The sequence below is a fragment of the Mauremys mutica genome, chromosome 4, assembly GCF_020497125.1.
Source record: "Mauremys mutica isolate MM-2020 ecotype Southern chromosome 4, ASM2049712v1, whole genome shotgun sequence".
In the NCBI taxonomy this organism is placed as follows: domain Eukaryota; kingdom Metazoa; phylum Chordata; order Testudines; family Geoemydidae; genus Mauremys; species Mauremys mutica.
The window spans coordinates 24,867,187-24,885,990 of NC_059075.1; the positions used below are offsets into that span (position 1 = coordinate 24,867,187).

The 18,804-nt window shown below is 46.6% G+C and overlaps 1 protein-coding gene across 2 annotated transcripts in view; it reads left to right on the forward strand.

The window, feature by feature from the left end:
- Positions 1-18,804, forward strand: part of CCDC85C (coiled-coil domain containing 85C) — a 161,632-nt gene that overhangs the window by 86,938 nt on the left and 55,890 nt on the right. For both annotated transcript variants that reach the window (XM_045016927.1, XM_045016928.1), the window contains exon 2: positions 13,392-13,468. In XM_045016927.1, the coding sequence (XP_044872862.1) occupies positions 13,392-13,468 (77 nt within the window). The remainder of the gene's footprint in view (positions 1-13,391; positions 13,469-18,804) is intronic.

The following is an 18,804-nucleotide window of genomic DNA, read 5'->3' on the forward strand; positions in this document are numbered from 1 at the left end:
AGTTTTAAATTCCTCTTTCATTCTCCAAGCTGTTGCATCATCTTATTTTCCTTATTCATATTAAGCAGCAATCAACAATTTAACACACAGGAAAAGTGCTGATTCTGAGCTCTGCTGGGAAAAAAAACTGTATGAACGTGGCCTGGACATTGCAAACTGTTAGATATTTCTAAGATAGCCTTGGTACTGACAGGCCAATCCAGTCTTCTACAAATCTACTTGACATGACAAAAAGTATAAAATATTAATAATAAAAAAATACACAATCTTTCTGGGGTCTATACAACATTGTGTAGATATGGCAAACATTATGCCATAATGAGGTGTGATTTTTATTCCGTGTTGACCTGCTGCTTATTAAAGTTCACTTTTTAGTACAAGTGGTAGAACAGCTCTTCAGTTGGTGTAAATCAGTATTGTTCCATTGAAGATGATACCAGTTTACACAAACTTGGGCTCTAGGGTTGCCAGTTGTCTGGTTTTTGACCGGAACATCTGGTTGAAAAGGGAACTTGGTGACGTTGGTCAGACTGGGGGGTTGGGAAGAGCAGCAGCTGCAGCGGGAGCCATATTGAGGAGCTGCTGATGCCTGACAGAGAGCAGTGGGTGGCTCCCAGACCGGGATCCAAGAGCTAGGTGCTGCTGCCCGGGTATTCGGGGGGGCTGCAGATCCCGTCTTCCCCCGCTTCTGCCCTGCCCCTTCGCTACAGGGACTGACCCCTCCCCACTCTGGCTCCTTGCCCCGGGGGCTGACCCCCACCATGTCCCGCTGTACCCTGATTGGGCAGCCTCCATGTCAGCTCCTCCCAACCTGGCTCTGCAGGCAGCAGGTGAGTCCTGAGAGAGTGAGCAACAGGGGTGGTGGAGAGTGAGTGAGGAAGAGAGAGGAGTGAGCGGAGGTGGGGCTTCAGGGGAAGAGGCGGGGCACAGGGGCAGGGCAAGGGTGTTCAGTTTTCAGCCATTAGAAAGTTGGCAACCCTAGGCTCTGGTCCCATATGTACTGGGAATTAATAGTACTTCTGTACTTTTATTTTAATCCATCCCTTGAGTTACATATTATGTAGACTTCTCTTTTTGAAAGTTCACTTGTTAAAAATGCCCGAGGCTGGGGCTCTTGAAAAATCATCCCCCTTTCTTCTCAGGACATCACCCGAAGTCAGGATTTAAATCATAGTCCATAAGGCCGAACATGAGGCCTTTGCTATGATGAGTGCCTTCAAAGTCTCTTTGAAGTGTTAGATCTGCGTGGGTATGAAAAATATAGTGGGAAAGAAAATAATCATGTTCCTTCCCCATCATACCCTCTGGAATCCTGGAAGAACAATGTAGAGTCTGTTTTTCTGGTGCTTAATAACTATTAGCACGGCTATGCTATTCTCCCTTGTGGAGAATAGCAGTCATTGGAAGACAATTGTAAGCAGTTTCAGGCCCACCAGGGCATTTCTCCTATGGGTAGATAAGTATGTGGGAAGCAAAATACTCTCCCCTGCTTGTGTTCAGAGATATGGATACCAAGTGCATCTTGACAAAGAAAAATAATATCCTGGAACAAATCTGTGTCAATATCAAGGTAAGCGACGTCAAAAACTACTGTTAAGTAACATTAAGGATCCGTCTTAATGGTTTTATCCCCAGAGATTGCTTTGTGTCCTGGGTGTAGACTTCATGTCATGCCTAGTTGGATTAATCTCTCCCTAAATTGCAGCTTCTCATGCCTTTCCCTTAATGGTCGAACGTAACCTGTCGTAGAGATGGTGGGGGGCAAATCCAGGAGAAATTATGTGCATTATATAAAAGCAGCAAAGAATCCTGTGGCACCTTATAGACTAACAAACGTTTTGCAGCATGAGCTTTCGTGGGTGAATACCCACTTCTTCAGATGCAGACCAGTGGCTGATTTCATATATTGGAAAACCTTTAAGTAACTCATACTGGATTCATCCCCTGGTAACTGCTTCATAACAAGTTTTGCTGTACCTACTACCTGTCCACCTTGAGGAATATTAGTGGAACAGTCTGTCATTTGCTGATTACCTTAGGTAGTAAGAGCACTATAAAAAAAAGATGCTGCAAATCCTCTCTTTCAGAAGAGGGAAAATGCAGTATCAGGTTGATACGCTGCTGATGCTTTGGGGATGATAGGACAGTGACAGTGTCATTCTTCTGGACCAAGTGTGCTGCCCTGAGCACAATCCTAGTGCTAGGAAAATAGATTGCATAATGCTAAGTGCAGTAGTGCAATCTGGAAAATAACTGGATAAATAATGGTGCACTCTGGCTATACATCACCATCAGCATTTAGTAAGATTTTATCAATAACTCTGCTCTTTCCCCCCCCCCCCCTTCAGTTCTCTTTATTTACCTTGGCCCATGGAGTAACTGAGTTATACATACTTTGCCACAAGTGATTTGCTTTGAATAGTAACAAAGGTTGCCCTAGGAAGAGAGAAGTTTAGGATTGTAATAGAAAGATCACCCTGCCAAGAAAGAAAATTCAGAAACTACTTTTTAAAGGGATGAGCCAGCATTCTCTTTGCTACATGATATTTTTTTCTCCTATCAGTCTCTTTCTAATGAAAGCCTGATAAGCTATCAGAAACTCTTGAGCTCCTGTTGACAGTCATAGTGGGGAAGATATTTTGCTATGCTTGAAGAAGATGTCATTTCTGGAAGCTACAGCAGTGAGGGTAAAAGCACAAGGGAGGCCTTATCAGACTCATACAGACTGACTTGAGGCTGCTAAGCTTTTAGACAGGTCTAATGAACTGGAACCGAGGCAGGTATGTGCAGTCTTGTAAAACTTCAGAACCAGTATTTAGAGACTCACTTGGAAACATTAATTATCTCCAGTAGCACATGCACTGTCCCGCTTAGGCAATCCTTTGTGGCAGTGGGAGCTTGTTTCCATGTATAATTGGCAGCTTGTTTGATATGTGATTTTCCTGAGATTCAAGACAAAATGGTTGTCTGATCTTTTTTAAATTAAATTTTAAGCATATTCAATAACTGAGCTTTACATTAATCTCAGTGTGCCTCAACATTGCCAGGCCTCACTCTAGGGGCCTACGCTCCTGTTGGGGACCAGATTCTGGGTTGGCGCTGGGGACCAGTTTGACACCCTCAAAGACTTGATGGCAGAGGTAGAAGTTGCAGGTCAGAGAGCTTTTTCACCCCTCCCCCAAAACACACAAGGTCTGACTTCCCTGTAGGGTTAATTTGGGTTCTTTCTTACCTGAGTGTTGCCCCAACCCTCCTCCCATCCACACACAAAAGCTGCCTCACCTGAGAGTTTAGTGTTGCTTTCAACCCAGGCTGGCTGGCCCAGAGCTCAGGTTTCTCTTTCATTCAGGTTGGTAAGCCGCCCACTATACAGTGAGGACACAGGCCAAGACACTTGAATGTGATAGTCCTCCAATGCCCTCCACGTGCCCAGAAGGACAGCCAGTTCACTGGGAAAGAATTAGAGAGTGGCTCAGCTTTATGCAGCACAAAGAACCATGGGATATGCCTCCAGAAGTCCCAGTGACACCAATGAGAATGCAGCAACTCAGGTAGGGCATTACACTGTAGTTGCTAACACCTGGGCTAAGCGAACCTTTGTGCTGATCACTCAAATTAACTCTGTCATGAAGACATACCTACACGCACCAGCACTGGATAAGGCAAGGGGAGCTGGGGTTTGGGGCTGCATGGGGAAAGTGAAGGTTACAGATCTGCTTGATTTCTTCTCAAAGATTCATTTTCATAGTGAAATAAGAAATGAGGCTGGTTTGACCTGTTTTCTGGTTTCTCTGAGAGAGAATCACACTGCCTTGATAAATCAACTTTGTCACAAGACAAATTGCTGGCCCATAATTCAGCCTGCTTGTCATCCTCATCGTCAGTGTCAATAAATAAAACCAGTGGAGCCGTGAAAGTCTGATATATTGTGCTGAGGAGTAGAAGTCTGATAACAAAACTACTGACAAGCAGCTCTAGTGCTGGCAAATTGTTTTATTTAGTACAGGTTGAGGGTCTTTGCATGATACCCAGTTTAATGGAAAGGTCAGTGTGCAATGGAATGGAAAGGAAGATGTCAGCATCTGTGCACAGGGAAGGAAAATAGGGCAGCAGACAGTAAACTGTGTCAGAACTTGCACTCCTTTCTGTGTTCTCCTTTCCTATGGTTTGAGTTTGGGGGCAGTGCTGGTGGGAGGGAAGCTGCTTTTTGTGTGGGGGAAAATAGTCATTGCAGGACACTGAGGGAGGAAATGTTGATGCAAATTGCCATGATTAAGTCTCCTGTGCTTCACCGAGTAAAAATGACCCATAGGGAGAGAACCCAATGGAGGGTAAATCTCCCCCTTCACCTCCCCAAATCTGTGGAGTATCTACCAAGTGCAGACAGTCAGGGGCGGCTCTAGGGATTTTGCTGCCCCAAGCATGGCAGGCAGGCTGCCTTTGGCGGCGTGCCTGCGGAGGGTCCGCTGGTCCTGCGGCTTCGGCGGACCTCCCGCAGGCGTGCCTGTGGGAGGTCCGAAGCCGCGGGACCAGCAGACCCTCTGCAGGCACGCCGCCGAAGGCAGCCTGCCTGCCGCCCTCGCAGCGACGGGCAGAGCGCCCCCCACGGCTTGCCGCCCCAAGCACGCACTTGGCGTGCTGGGGCCTGGAGCCGCCCCTGCAGACAGTGGAGGGGGTGCGTGGGAAAACCATGCAGTAGATTTGTAGCTTAATCTGCCACCTTCTATACAGCACAACAGTGGGGATCACATGTGGCCCGCTATTTGAAATATACATGGCACAGAAAGAATACAGTGGAAAAAACCTGCATCATCCCGTCTAGTCCATCTCTCTGCTCATGCAAGATTGTTTCCTGGAATACATTGCTTAGAGTTTAGTCCTAACTAGGTCTGCGTGCTCTGAGCCAAGTGTTGGGTCTTTCCCCTCTTCCCTCAGGAAGCTGTATATCACATCAGAGAGATCAGTCCAAACTCCCATAGAATATAACAAAAATCCAAACTAATTATTACCACTACGCAGTATCACTCTGTTTGTGTGGTTATTTGATATGGTTTTGCTAAATTAAATCATGTGTAAGTCAATGTATTTGTACCATTTCAGCTCTGTTGATGTTCCACTGCTTTCTGTTCTCGTAGATAGCTAGATTAATATTTTCCTCTGTCTCCATGGCAGACTGATCTTATAAAGTGGATTGTATGGATTTTGATTAAATTCACTTAAGTAAAACAACATTCTAAAGATTTCTTATACAAATGGTGCTTGATATTAAACTTGTAGTTTGTGCTCCACATTCTCTCATATTTGAGAAATGACGTACAGGGAAATAAACCATGATTGTTACAACTGTCAAAATAAATGCATTTATCCTATTAGCCCATCATCCAGCTTCCTCTGAAATCTCAAATGGGGAAATGAAATGCCTTAGTGTCTGCAAACATCTTTGCGTGTGACATTGTTCTGTGTTCCAGACACAGATTTATTTTATTGTAAAACAGTTTCTAATTTGTGTGTTGAAAGCCTTCTTCAGCAGCTAGGCAATTCCCCACTCCTCTAAGGCCATTTAGTTAAAACAAGGAAGAGTGATTTGTCTCTCCTTGATTTAGCTGTAATAAGTATTAAGTGTTTTGTCTGTGTGGAGAGAAGTTATTCAGATAGATTATATCAAAGTTGAATTACACCCTAGTCCAGATGGAATATATATATTTTTAAAGATCAGTAAATATTCATGAGGGTAAGTAATAACAGTAATGCTCCTTTATGACTTTGGAGAGTAATTCAGGTGCTGCTAGCAGAGATGATGATACCTACTACGTCAATTAGCATTTCAAAGGCTCAGTAAAGAAATTGGACTTATTTTACAGCTCTACAAACAATTTAGTTTGGGTGCTAGCACTGAGTAAATGAATCATGATTAGTTATAATCTTCACGTCCCTCCTCAGTTTTCATTAGCATTGTTTTTATTTCTGATTGTTCCCTGTGAATGGGCTGCATCCCTGTCTCTTCCTCGACAGAGTGCACAGACCCTGAAATTAGTGTCCAAACTCACCCCTGTGCTGGCTTTGAGATTACTGGGAATTCAAAAAACAATATAACATAGACTTGACCCTAAACTTTTTCTCTGAGCATGGCTGTCTCTCAGGTCTCCCAATAGAACCCGTTTCCTAGCTCTCTCTCTCTCTGCAAAGCTGCTTCCACTTCCCATATATTCCCAGTGAAGCACCTGTCACAACAGCAGACTTTACTCCGCATTTTTATGCAGGATTCCAGTGCCTGCTGACAGAAGAATCATGCTATCCTGTTAGATGCCCCCTTATGCCCTATTGCACTTACCCTTCTGATCACATACCCCTGTTTCTGCCCTCACCACACTGACAAACACTTCCACTCCACACCTCCACCCTACTACATGCCCCCAATACTCCGTGACATGCTGTTAGTTATAAGTATAACCCAACCAGGGATGAACTCCCAGCAGGGCTCCCCAAAATAGTTTCTCTTTTAGCCAGTGATAATCCCCCTGCTCCAAGGTGCATGTGCTCAGAGAGTCAGGCAAATAGTGCAGGGACCCTGTCCATTTGTGTTCCCATTTTAAATAGCCAGGAATGGAAGCAACCAACCAAGCCAGTTTGTATTATACTGCACTTGTCTGGAAAGGTTTATACCTTGCTCTTAAAAAAAAAAAAATATTCAGAGCACAATGACAATATAGCACAGAGTGTGACATATGTAATATAATAGCACTTCCCTACCTCAGTGGGGTGTCATGCGAATGCATTAGAGATTGTGAAGTGCTTTGAAACTACTGATGAAAAGAGCTGTGCAAGAGTGAGGTGTGGTTATAATAATGAAGGAGAGCAGGATGGGTGGATACCTGATCTGGGTCCTAAGGCAAACATTTCCTCACACAGCTGCTTAAGAACTCCAGGGATCGCTTCAAGGGCAAGGGCTAATTTAGCAATAGCCAGAGAGGAAGTGAGCCTCATTCTAGCTGGGAAACCCTCCCTAATGGCACACCCAAGAGCTTACCAGTCCTTATATCAGAAGTAGTTCATTTTTTTTAATAAGGTCCAAATTTCTTGGTCAAGGTCCAGACTCCAGAGAAAAAATAAAAAACCAATAATGATAATAAATAACTAAAAAGATTTCAGGGTCCATTCAAAAGCATCTGGCAGTCCAGATTTGTCTCGCAGTCCACCAATTGACTACCTCTGCCTTATAGCATCATTGACCACACAAGACACTTTCCTTCCCAGCCCCTACAACTCCCTCTCGTCCTCCTCAGCATACTATACATGTACGGAGCCTATTAATAGATCTGTGTTATTAAAAAACAAGGCACCAGATCCTCAGCTCTTGTAAATCATAGTAGGGCCATTGAAATCAGTGCCACTTCACACCGGCTGAGGATCTGACGCAAGCTGTGCTGTTTATATGGTATGAAGTTTGCGGTTCTGTAGTGCCACTGAAACAAATGAGAAGAATGTGCATTTGGACTGGGTGTTAAAGCATTCCTGAAATCTGAAGACATAGCTAATATGGAGATGCGGGGGATGGGGCAGATTTGTTTAATTTTTAACAATGATTCTGGCTAGGGGGTGGGATCCATTAACATTCCTGCTCAGTAGATGGGTCTGCAATCCCTTTTTCAAATGAAGCTTTTGGGGCGGGGGAGGTGGTGGTGGAAAATTTACTGATACCAGGAAGGTCAGAGGCAGAAAAATTCTGGGAATGTGGTTCTTGATCTAAAAGAGGTTAAAAATCAGCATAGGTTTTGCTGCTTAATGCTTGAGTGACACTGCCTGCAGGTCTGAGAGTTATGGAGTCTTTTAAAATTGAAATCAGGATGTTAACTGCTCAGCTGGTACCCACCTAGAATAAAGAATGTTCACAAGATGTTGGTGATTAATCTCTGAGAGTGCAATGCAGAGGCTGACAGTAGTGATGAGTGTTTCTCATGCTGTGCCAGAGATGCAATATTTACTGCTGGCAACAAAATAGCTGATTCTTTTTCTTGTTTGTTTTTTTACATTTAATTTGATGACAGTCATTTGGCATTCCCTTACAGAGGGCAGAATTTAAAGATCGGTTCATTTATTGTATTTGAACACAGACTCAACTTTCCAGAGTGTCATCTGAGGAGAACTAGAGCCCTTGTAAATCTTAAAACTGAATTTTAAAGTTAGTAGCACCCACAGCTCCCATTGACTTCCACAGAGTTGCATGGCCCTACTGAGTATGTATCTAGAAAGCACACATTGGCATGTGATAGGCATCATTTTAAAAGAGAAATAATACTCATAGAAAGAAAGGGAAAGTATCTGTGTTCAAAACCTGTCCCTGCCATGAAACAAATTCATTTGATTGGAAGCCTAGTAATAAAACTCGTGTATGGAGGACCCTCTGAGTAGGGTGACCAGATGACACATTGGGGGTGGGGGGGAAAGGACCCAAGCGCAAAAAAAATAAATAAAAGGGCTCACCAGTGTACTCCTCCAGCCCCGAGCCAAAATATCGGGACAAGTGGCATCCCAACCATATATCCATCAGGATGCGGGACAAACAACTGAATATCAGGACAGTCCCAATTTTATTGGGACGTCTGGTCACCCTAGACCCTCCCCATGCAGGTGTATATATCCACAACTCTGTTTAAACGTGGGTGTTGCTAGCTGATTTCTAGCATAGTTTCTCTGGCCATGGAGTATTCAGTTCTTTGATCAAAAATCTGTTGTTATAAGCTGTTTGGGGCAGGGACTGTCTTTTTCCTCTGTGTTTTGTACAGCACTTAGCACAAAGGGGTCCTGGCCCATGACCAGGGCTTCTAGGCAGAATACAAATAATAAATAATTATGGGACAGTCAGTGGCTATTAGCCAGGATGACAGGGATGGTGTCCCTAGCCTCAATGGATCACTTGATTATTACCTGCTCTGTTCATTCCCTCTGAGGCACCTGGAATTAGCCGTTGTCAGAAGACAGGATACTGGGATAGATGGATCTTTGGTCTGACCAAGTATGGCTGTTCTTATGCTAGTCTGTCTAGAGGGGGCTGTCTCCCACAGAGTCCACCCTGCACAGGGAAACTAGGCAAAAACCCTGCTAAATACTATGGTTGTAGCTGAGACCTGCATCTGAGCCAGCTGTGCATATATCGAGCCTCTATAGCAGGGGTTCTCAAACTGGGGGTCGGTACCCCTCAGGGGGTCACGAGATTATTATATGGGGGGTTGTGAGCTGTCAGCCTCCACCCCAAACCCTGCTTTGCACCCAGCATTTATAATGGTGTTAAATGGTGCTTGTTATGTGAAAGGTGTCACCAGTACAAAAGTTTGAGAACTACTGCTCTATAGCATTATATACTACCTCTCATCCTAGTAGCTTACATATTTATCAAGAGGATGTACAAAATATGTCTAGTCTAGTGATATCTGATCTGCAGGTAATCACAGGTAATCCTTTAGCCACAAAGTGAGTTTTGCATTGCATCCTGCTTTTCCAAGCCACTCATTTCCCACAACTTTGGATGTCTGAAACCTAGTGGAAACATTCAGGATTGTATGTACATACATCACGTCCCTCACTGCTGAAACAGATTCACCTCTGGCACTAAATTTTTATTTAAAAGTGCACAGAAACTCTGAAGCCATGTATGGCAGAAAGTGAAGAATAACTTATCTAATCAGGGCTGCAGATTGAATTTAGGGAAGCAACATTGGAATTTGACCAGGTGCTTCCTGATATTCTCAGGGCAAAATTTGTAAGTTTGTTTAATGATCATAAGATGTCACAACAAAACAGTGCCCCTAACCCTGTGGTGGGCCACAGGTACACTACTAATTCAGACCTTGGCAGAGTACTTAAGCATGTGCTGAAGTGTCCCTGACTTCAGTGGAACTTTAACACTTGCTTAAGCTGTTTGCTTTGCTGAATTGAGGCCTCAGATGGGAACTGCCAACTATTGACCATGCAAATCACTTCCTACAGCAGCTCTTAGAGTATGTCTGCACTGGAAACCTCAAAGTGCTGCTGTAGGAACACTCCTGTGGCAGTGTTTGGAAGTGCGAGTGTGGTCGCCCACAAGTGCTGGGAGAGAGGTCTCCATCTCCATGAGGGGATTAGCGCCGAGCACTTGGAGCCTGTCTACACAAGCACTTTAAAGCGCTCACCTTGCTACGCTCAGGGGGGTGATTTTTCACCCCCGAGCCAGCAAGTTAAAGCGCTATAAAATGTAAGTGTAGACAAGCCCTGTTGTTCATTCCCAGCCAAGTTCAAACCTGGCCTGTTTAGTGTGTGAACTCTGACAGCACTGCATCTCAAGGTGGTATTGTATGGCTCCTAAGGCCATTTAACCTGTTCAGAGGACCTATGTGATTTGAAATTGCTTTTTCTTATCCTCTGTTTTTGTTATGGGGAATATTTGGATTTACTTGTTTCATACAAAACAGTGTTAAACAAAAGCAAAACATGTCATCCGGGGTAGTTTGTACTGTAAGTAGATACAGTACTTGAATAAAATATGTCTTGTCTGAGTAGTTGTTACACTTCCTTTGTGTGCAGTGTGGCACATGTCTGGCATATTTCAGTTTTTCCCATGAACAGTCAAGGCACCTTAAGAGATTAGCTGTAGTTGCATGCTAGCAGGTCTGCAAAACCCACATAAAGAATGGCCTGGCAAGAATTCTGCAAGGTGCTGAGTGCCTCTGGTCAGGGCTGGCTCCAGGACCAGCCCAGCAAGCATGTGCTTGGGGCAGCCAACAGAGAGGGGCAGCACGTCCGGCTCTTCGGCAGCGGGTCCCTCCCTCTTGGAGCGAAGGACCTGCCACCGAATTGCCGCCGAAGACTGAAGCAGCAGCAGTAGAGCTGATCACGATCGTGGCTTTTTTTTTTTTCCTGCTTGGGGCGGCAAAACCCTGGAGCCAGCCCTGCCTCTGGTAGGTGCTGGACAACTTCAACATCATTGATGTCAGTGAGAGATGAGGCAGTTCAGCCTTGTATAGGAATGAGCCTTGGAAGATCATGTATGAAAATCTCTTACTAACTGCATCTTGCTAGACCACAGTGGGTCTGAGCCTGAGTGCTCAGTATCTCCAAAACACAACAAAAATCAGTGTGGTTGCAGAGTATTCAGTTCTTCTCCCATTCATGCCCAGTGTGAACTATTATGGTTGAATAGTGGCTTTGCACCATTTCACAGTAAATTCTAATACCTAGCTCTCATATAGTGCTTTTCCTCTGTAGCTCTCAATGCACTTTACAAAGGAGGTGTGTGACGGTCCGCACCCCTAGGGTCAGGGCCACGTGGACTATTGGCCACAGTCCGTAAAGCAGCCCTTCAATGTAGGGCAGCGTGGTCTAGCGGCCAGAGTCTACAGCGCCACCCTCCGGTGCAGGGCAGCGTGGTCTAGCGGCCGGAGTCTACAGCACCACCCTCCGGTGCAGGGCAGCGTGGTCTAGCGGCCGGAGTCTACAGCACCACCCTCCGGTGCAGGGCAGCGTGGTCTAGCGGCCGGAGTCTACAGCACCACCCTCCGGTGCAGGGCAGCGTGGTCTAGCGGCCGGAGTCTACAGCACCACCCTCCGGTGCAGGGCAGCGTGGTCTAGCGGCCGGAGTCTACAGCACCACCCTCCGGTGCAGGGCAGCGTGGTCTAGCGGCCAGAATGTATAGAGCTGACCTTTGCTACAGGGCAATAGGGCCTAACTGCCAGAGTCCATAAAGCAGCCCTTTAGCACAGGGTAGCATGTCCTAGTGGCCAGAGTCTATAGCATTGGGGCACCCCTTATGGGGGGTGGCAGCCCCAGTAGGGGGCCCAGGCCCACCCAACTCCACCAGGCCCCAACCCAGGTCCTTTACAGTGGCATAGCAGCTTGCCACTGACTCAGCAGGGGGTCCTACTGAAACACACTGAGTTTCCCCGGGGGGGGTGGTACCACTCCATCACCCTCCCTGGGTCACTTCCTACCAGAAGGTGTGTTGGGGTTTCCCATGAGACATCAGGTCCTCTGTGTTCAGCGGGGCAAGTTGTCTCCAGGGTTTCCGCCTGGGCCTCCAGCCCAGAATGAGCTGGTCTCCCTCCCTTTATACTACTAGGGCACTTGGAGCATGCCCAGTCCTGCCAGGGGGGTGGGACTTCCGCTGTCAGTACCTGGGGCTTAACCCTGTCTGAGCTTATGCGGGGTAAGTGGACCCTGTCACAAGGTGGGTATCATTATCCCCATTTCACAGATGGGGAAACTGAGACACAAGGAGATGAAGTGACTTGCCCAAGGTCACCCAGCAGGCCAGTGGCCATGGTGGGAATAAAACCTAGATCTCCTGTGTCCCAGTCCAGTGCTCTATGTTCTCCATTTTACAAAGTACTTTTGACACTCAGAACAGAGTTTGCTCAGGTTAGTCACTTGTTTAAGCTGCAAAACTCACTGCAGACAGATCATACACCCTGCTATTAAAACTGCAGACTAATTTGAAATGTTACAGACAGATTAATGTGTGCAAGAATGTCCTGCAAATAATTACATTGTGATGAAGCTGGTGCAACTATTTTGCCCGCTCTTTAATTTCTCTTTGTGCATTTTGCAATATATGTTGCTTCAAAGTGTGTTCCAAAACAAAAAGCAGATGTTCTTCACAGCAGCAACCCACCCATAGAGCTCTTTGGCACCAGGTCATCCTAACCCCGACTGCTGTCTTACTATAATGCTAAACTGTCTATTAAACTCCTCAAATTGAACACTGCCATGTTATGTGAGACTATTATTCTCTGTTGCCCTATCATTATTTCTGCCGAACTCCATGTGTTTTTAGAATAGCCTATCAGATCTCACTGGTAAAATTCTTTGGGTGTGTATGTTCATCCATGTGCGTACTTCAGGTTTTAGGTGTTGCTGCATCCATCTCCTCCCCTTTGTTACTGTATTAGATTCTCCAGCTGTGACCCCTGAGCATGGTTCTTTAGCTCTTTTCTAAGCTTATCTTCCAGTGAGAGGACAAATGCAGGGCCGGCTCTAGACCCCAGCGCGCCAAGCGCGCGCTTGGGGCGGCATGCCGCCGGGAGGGCGGCAGGCGGCTCCGGTGGACCTCCCGCAGGCGTGCCTGCGGAAGGTCCGGTCATCCGGCGGCTCCGGTGGACCTCCCGCAGGCGTGCCTACGGATGCTCCACCGGAGCCGCGGGACCAGCGGACCCTCCGCAGGCACGTCTGCAGGAGGTCCACCGGAGCCACGGGACTGGCAACCGCCAGAGCGCCCCCCGCGGCATGCTGCCCTGCTTGGGGCGGCGCAATTGCTAGAGCCGTCTCTGGACAAATGAGTTTAATGGTGAAACTATATTACTGATTTTAAAGAACCGTGTCACAGGGAGATTAATCTTATTTCTTTTTCTTCTTCTCTTTAAAGATTCATCTTCCAACTACATCAGGCAACTTGAAACAAAAGTCAAACTGTTGGAGGATGACAACAAACTCCTTTCTCAGGTAGGTTTTTCTGGTGGTGTTAAAATACAATATGACTTTTATGTCCTGATTCTGCAACTGGATCCAAGCAGACAGAATCTGGTTCCCCCATGATTGCAATTGGGCCCTCTTGAAGTGTGACAGTGCATCTCCATTGATGCAGTTGTGGGATCGGGTCTTATTTTGTAAAATGACTTTCATACTAACTGGACCTCAAAATCATTTATAAAATTAAATAATAAACCACATCAGAGAGAGAGTGAGAGAGAGAGTAAAGAAAACAAGTCCAGACAAGGACAAGGTGCTCATGAGGTAGAGAGTGACAGGAAGGCTGCTCCCCATAGCAGGAGCTGCAGAGGAGAAGGCTCCTGCAGCAACAGATAGTATGGAGGAACACAAAGGAGGTGTCATAGGGTAGCTGGCCCTCTGAAGGGGTAAGGGGCCCAGCCTATCTCTGACAGGTTCCACAAGAGGGAATGAGGCAACTCAGGTTCACGTGGGACTAGTTAAGTCACTGAGTTACTGGGAAGCAGTTAATTAGGCAGGGAAATGCCTGGGCATGATAAAAGTGAAGCTACACCCAGCATAGGGGAGCCTGGAGAACAGAAGCTCCTGGGGAGAGGAATGGTTCCCAGAGCTCAGGAAGAGAAAGCTCCTAGAGGGATAGCTTCACGGGGAGAAAACTAGTGAGGGAGGCGCAGCAGCAAAAGAAAGCCAGGGAGAATGCTCCTGGGTGGGAGAGTTTCCAGAAGGAAGGGATTACGAATGCTAAATCTCAAACCAACCTGGTTCCTATGAAGAGCTTCACCAGGCAGCAGCAGAAGTCATAGATTAGAGGAATTATATGATGTCCTGAGAAGGGTCCTTGCGGTTTGGCCTCCGGGGGGGAACTTTGATCCAAGAGAAGGGACCCTCCTCAGCCAGTGCCAAGAGGCCCCGACTTGAGAAGAGGATTCCAGATTATGAATACCTTGCTGGTAAGGGACCTTGTGTATAACTGGGTTGATGGACTAAGGCTGACTCAGTCCCTCCCTCCTCCAGCTGGAGGTGCTGATGGGGAGGTCTACCCATGTGATCTGCTTTTGGGACTGAATAAACTAGACACCTCTGGAGGGGCACAGTTAAAAAACAAGCTTCAGTGGAGTTATTAAAAGCCTCATTTAGGGAAACTAAGGCAGAGATACAATGGCTGTATTGCACTGGGCTGTGAGGGGATGCTCTAGAGGTGTGGGTCCCCATTACTGCAGGGTTATGTATGTGTTGATACAGAGGACCTCAGTGCATGCACTATCCTTGTTATAGGGTGTTGTCTTGACTACCCATTTGTGAGTAGGACAAGGATAATATCTGCAGGAGAGCTTACAGCAAAAAGGAGACGCTTTGGCCATTGTTGTATGGATGTGGTTTGTGTTTTGCACACAGTGGGCTCCAGAAAAAGCATTTAAAGCTAAGACTGCTTGCTCCCTGTTTTCTGCTGCTAGGGGCTTCTAGCCACCAGCTGTTCTGTTCCTTCTTGCTTCTCGGCTGCTCTTACATGTGAGTTTGCAGTGGGAAACACTCCTTTTGCCTTGCATTTCCTCTGCCTCCTGCAGGGAACACTGAGGACCAAATTCCTTGCCGGAGTAAACTGGTGCAGCTTCATTGACATCAATGGTATGGCCATTTAAACCAGCAGAGAATTCAGCCCTGTGCCCTCGCATCCTTTCACTTTCTTCTGTGCTGGTGTGTTTAGGTTTCTTCTGATCTAAACATCACTTCTTGCTTTAAGGAATGTTTTATAGTCACTCTTTGTGACCTTCTCTTGGTGATGGGCTGAAACCCCATTATGGGCTAGAAAGGGATAAGAGCCAGTTAGTCACATCTATTACACCTGTGCTGTAACTAATTAGCTGCTTTCCAGGCAGAGAGGGTGGGACTAGGAGATGTCAAGTGATAACTTCATGGACAGCCAGGCCTCTTAAAAGGGGTGAAGTTGAGGAAGCAGAGGGACTTCTGTGAAGTGCCCTGAGCCAGAGGCTGAAGGAGAACAGTCACCTCAGGAAGACTCGGACTGCGGGGTTAGTGCTGAATACCAGAGTTGGGGAGAAGGAATGAAGACAGAGCCCAGAGGAAGGGCTGATTTGTTGAGACACTTCGGATGCTAGTTTGAATTTCTCTTACCCTGTAAGAGATCTTCTCAGCTGGAGCACTGAATCATGCTCAAAGGCAGACTGCCTACATGGGGCGCTAGGGCTCAAACCCCTGCAATAAGAAGCTCTGACAATAGGGGGCGCTATGGCAGCGAGTGCAACTGCTAATTCTTTTAGCTGATGGGTTAAAATTCTGTCCGGTTAGAGAGTTGGCAATTATTTAAAAACAGCCCCTTTGTCAATATCACTAGATTTATTGAAATGAAAAGATTTTTTTTAAATCTAGTTTTACTTCTTACACTTGATGCTGTTCTGCTTGCTCTTTCCATCTCACTAAGTTTGAACAATTAAAATAAACCAGTCCAATATGGCTTTTGTTTCCACGTTCTGATTTTAGCGGGGTGCTGAAATGTTCATTTGTTTAAAAAACAAATCCTTTCCCCATTGGACTTAAGAAACAAAATAAAAAAAATTCAAAAGATGCAAGTATTTCTGTTGGTGCTGAGGTTTTTGTAAAATCTTGTTTTTACAAAATCTAAATTTCAGGCTACGGTTTGACCCAACTTCGTGGTCTTTGTAATCCTTTCAACTTTTTGAGATCATGAGCTGGTATCCCTGGCATTAAAGCAAAATGCCCTGTTGAATTACACCAGAAAGTCCTTTGGTTCCAGGTAGGCACCAAAGGGTTAAAACCCCAAAAGGCATTCAACTCAACAGCATCCAAGTGGCCTTCAAACATAAATCAATTGCTAATTTAATTTTAACTCTCTCCCACCCACAAATTAGCTGGTGGCAATTTAAACCCTGAGATGATTTCATTGGAAATATTGGTAAACAGATGGGCTGTGTTGAATGCTGTGGCCTGTTGCTAGGAGACTGGCCATGGATTGGGTAAGTGGCTCCCTGTTCAATATGCCCTTGGCCTGACTTACTTCTGTCTTCTGCAGGCCATAGGGCACTGAGCGCTTTATCTGGTTGCCTGTGCTTTTATGAGGTCAGAAAAGTGATCAGTAATTAGTAGGTGAAAAGTACACAGAATACAGAGATTAGCACATTGTTCCCAGCTGAAGCCTTTTTTTTTTTTTTTTTTTTTTTTTTTGCAAATGAACCTGACATGAGGCAACAGCTGAAGAAATGTTCAAGTTTGAAGGAACGGACTTCATATACCTTACAGTAAAGCCCAGAGTCTTCAGTTTTCTGTTTTTAGCCAATGACATTTAGATGGAGAGTTTCTTTAATAAAACCCTAAAACACCTCCCCCTCCCCCAATAGTACCTAGCACTTCTGTAGCAGGAATTAATACCGAAAATCCCATCAATCCTGGCTTTCAGGCCACACTCAGACAATGGTGCAGGGGGCATTATCTCATCTGCTACCAAATCCCTTATCGCTCGCTCACCTGATGACTGGCCAAGACCAGCAAGTGGGTGAAAGGCAATGGACTGAAGCTAAACATGCATAAATTGGAGGGAAGAGGAAAATATTTGGAAGATCTGGTGACCGCCATCATGCCTCCTGCTGCCGAGGGAGTCTGCCCTCAACTATCCAAGTCAGTTTGCTGCCTTGGGGTTCTCCTGCTTCTAGATGCTCAAATAGCAGCAGCTGCCAAAAATGCTGCCTGCCTTCTGTGGCTGGCAAGACGACTGGACCTCTGCTGTCACTTGATGATGATCTATCCTCAAATATCTTCACCTCCATGACTTCCAGGCAGTGATGAGCTGCCAAAATCTTAACAACAGGTTCCCTATAAAAAGTTCTGATTTAACAACGGGTTCCCTATAAAAAGTTCTGATTTAAGGGATGTGCGACAGCATGTATTTTTTGTACCAATAGGGTTACCATACGTCCATATTTTCCCAGGAGGTGATTTAAGAACCGAAAAGCCTGACATGTCCAGGAAAATACAGATGTATTTTAACCCTACCTAAAGTTCTTTTTTAAAAAGATGGGGCTGAACTAGAAATGAGCTCCGTTTCACATGTGTGGGTGGTGATCAGATGTCCCTATTTTATAGGGACAGTCTCAATTTTTGGGTCTTTTTCTTATATAGGCTCCTATTACCCCTCACCCCCGTCCCGATTTTTCACACTTCCTGTCTGGTCACTCTAGGGTGTGCACATGTGTGGGTCCCAGCTGCTCCCTGCCCCCCCTCATTAAAGCAGGTGTGCAGGGTTACTGCCCTGGGAACTGCAGGGCACCAGTGGATGTGGGGCTGGCTGCAGATAGGGGCGTGGGGCAGGGCTAGCTGGAGGCAGGGAGTGACACGGGCTGGCTGTGGGCAGGTGATGCAGACGGGCGGGCTGCGGGTGGCTGTGGGCAGGGGGTGGCTGCAGGCGGCTGTGGGCAGAGGCTGGCTGCAGGCAGGGGGTGGCTGTGGCAGGGGCTGCAGGCAGAGGCTGGCTGCGGGCAGAGGCTGGCTGTGGGCAGGAGCTGGCTGCGGGTGGCTGTGGCAGGGGCTGGCTGCGGGCAGAGACTGGCTGTGGGCAGGGGCTGGCTGTGGGCAGGAGCTGGCTGCGGGTAGCTGCGGGCAGGGGGGTGGCTGTGGCAGGGGGTGGCTGCGGGTGGCTGTGGGCAGGGGCTGGCTGGGGGCAGGGGGGTGGCTGTGGCAGGGGGTGGCCGCGGGCAGGGAAGGCGGGGGAGGAGGAATTACAGGCTTCCCAGGCAGAGCCCATCAAAGCTTCCCTCGCAGGGAAGCTAGTTAACAAGCGGTTCTAAAACCGCTTCTAAATTTAACAACGGGTTCGTGCGAACCGGCTCCAGCTCACCCCTGCTTCCAGGCCAGATTACTGCAACTTGCTATACCTGGGAATGAATGCACTGACTGTAATAAGCTCCAAGATCCAAAATGCAGCAGCTCACCTTGTTAGCAACATTGGTCATGGAGAACATATGACCCCGTGCTCTACTCACTCACTATAAAACGTCTTTATGGTCCTCCATGGCATCTGGGCCAAGCTTAAAAGAATGCCTCTTGCTCACAGACCATCTATTTGTGTCCTGTGTACTTATATGGCCCTTGGTACTGAAGTACCATGAACAATGAAACTGCCACCAATCCGGCGGGTAGTGTAGACATACCCTTTGTTGAAGCCACCAAACTCACTTCGCTTTTCACCACCTAAGTCGCATTTTAACTCAGCTCAGCCTTTTCCCTTGTATGTTGACAGTGCAGTAGCAAGTGGTATTTGGAAAGATGCTTTCCCAATGGCAGAAAGTTGTGTCTCCAAG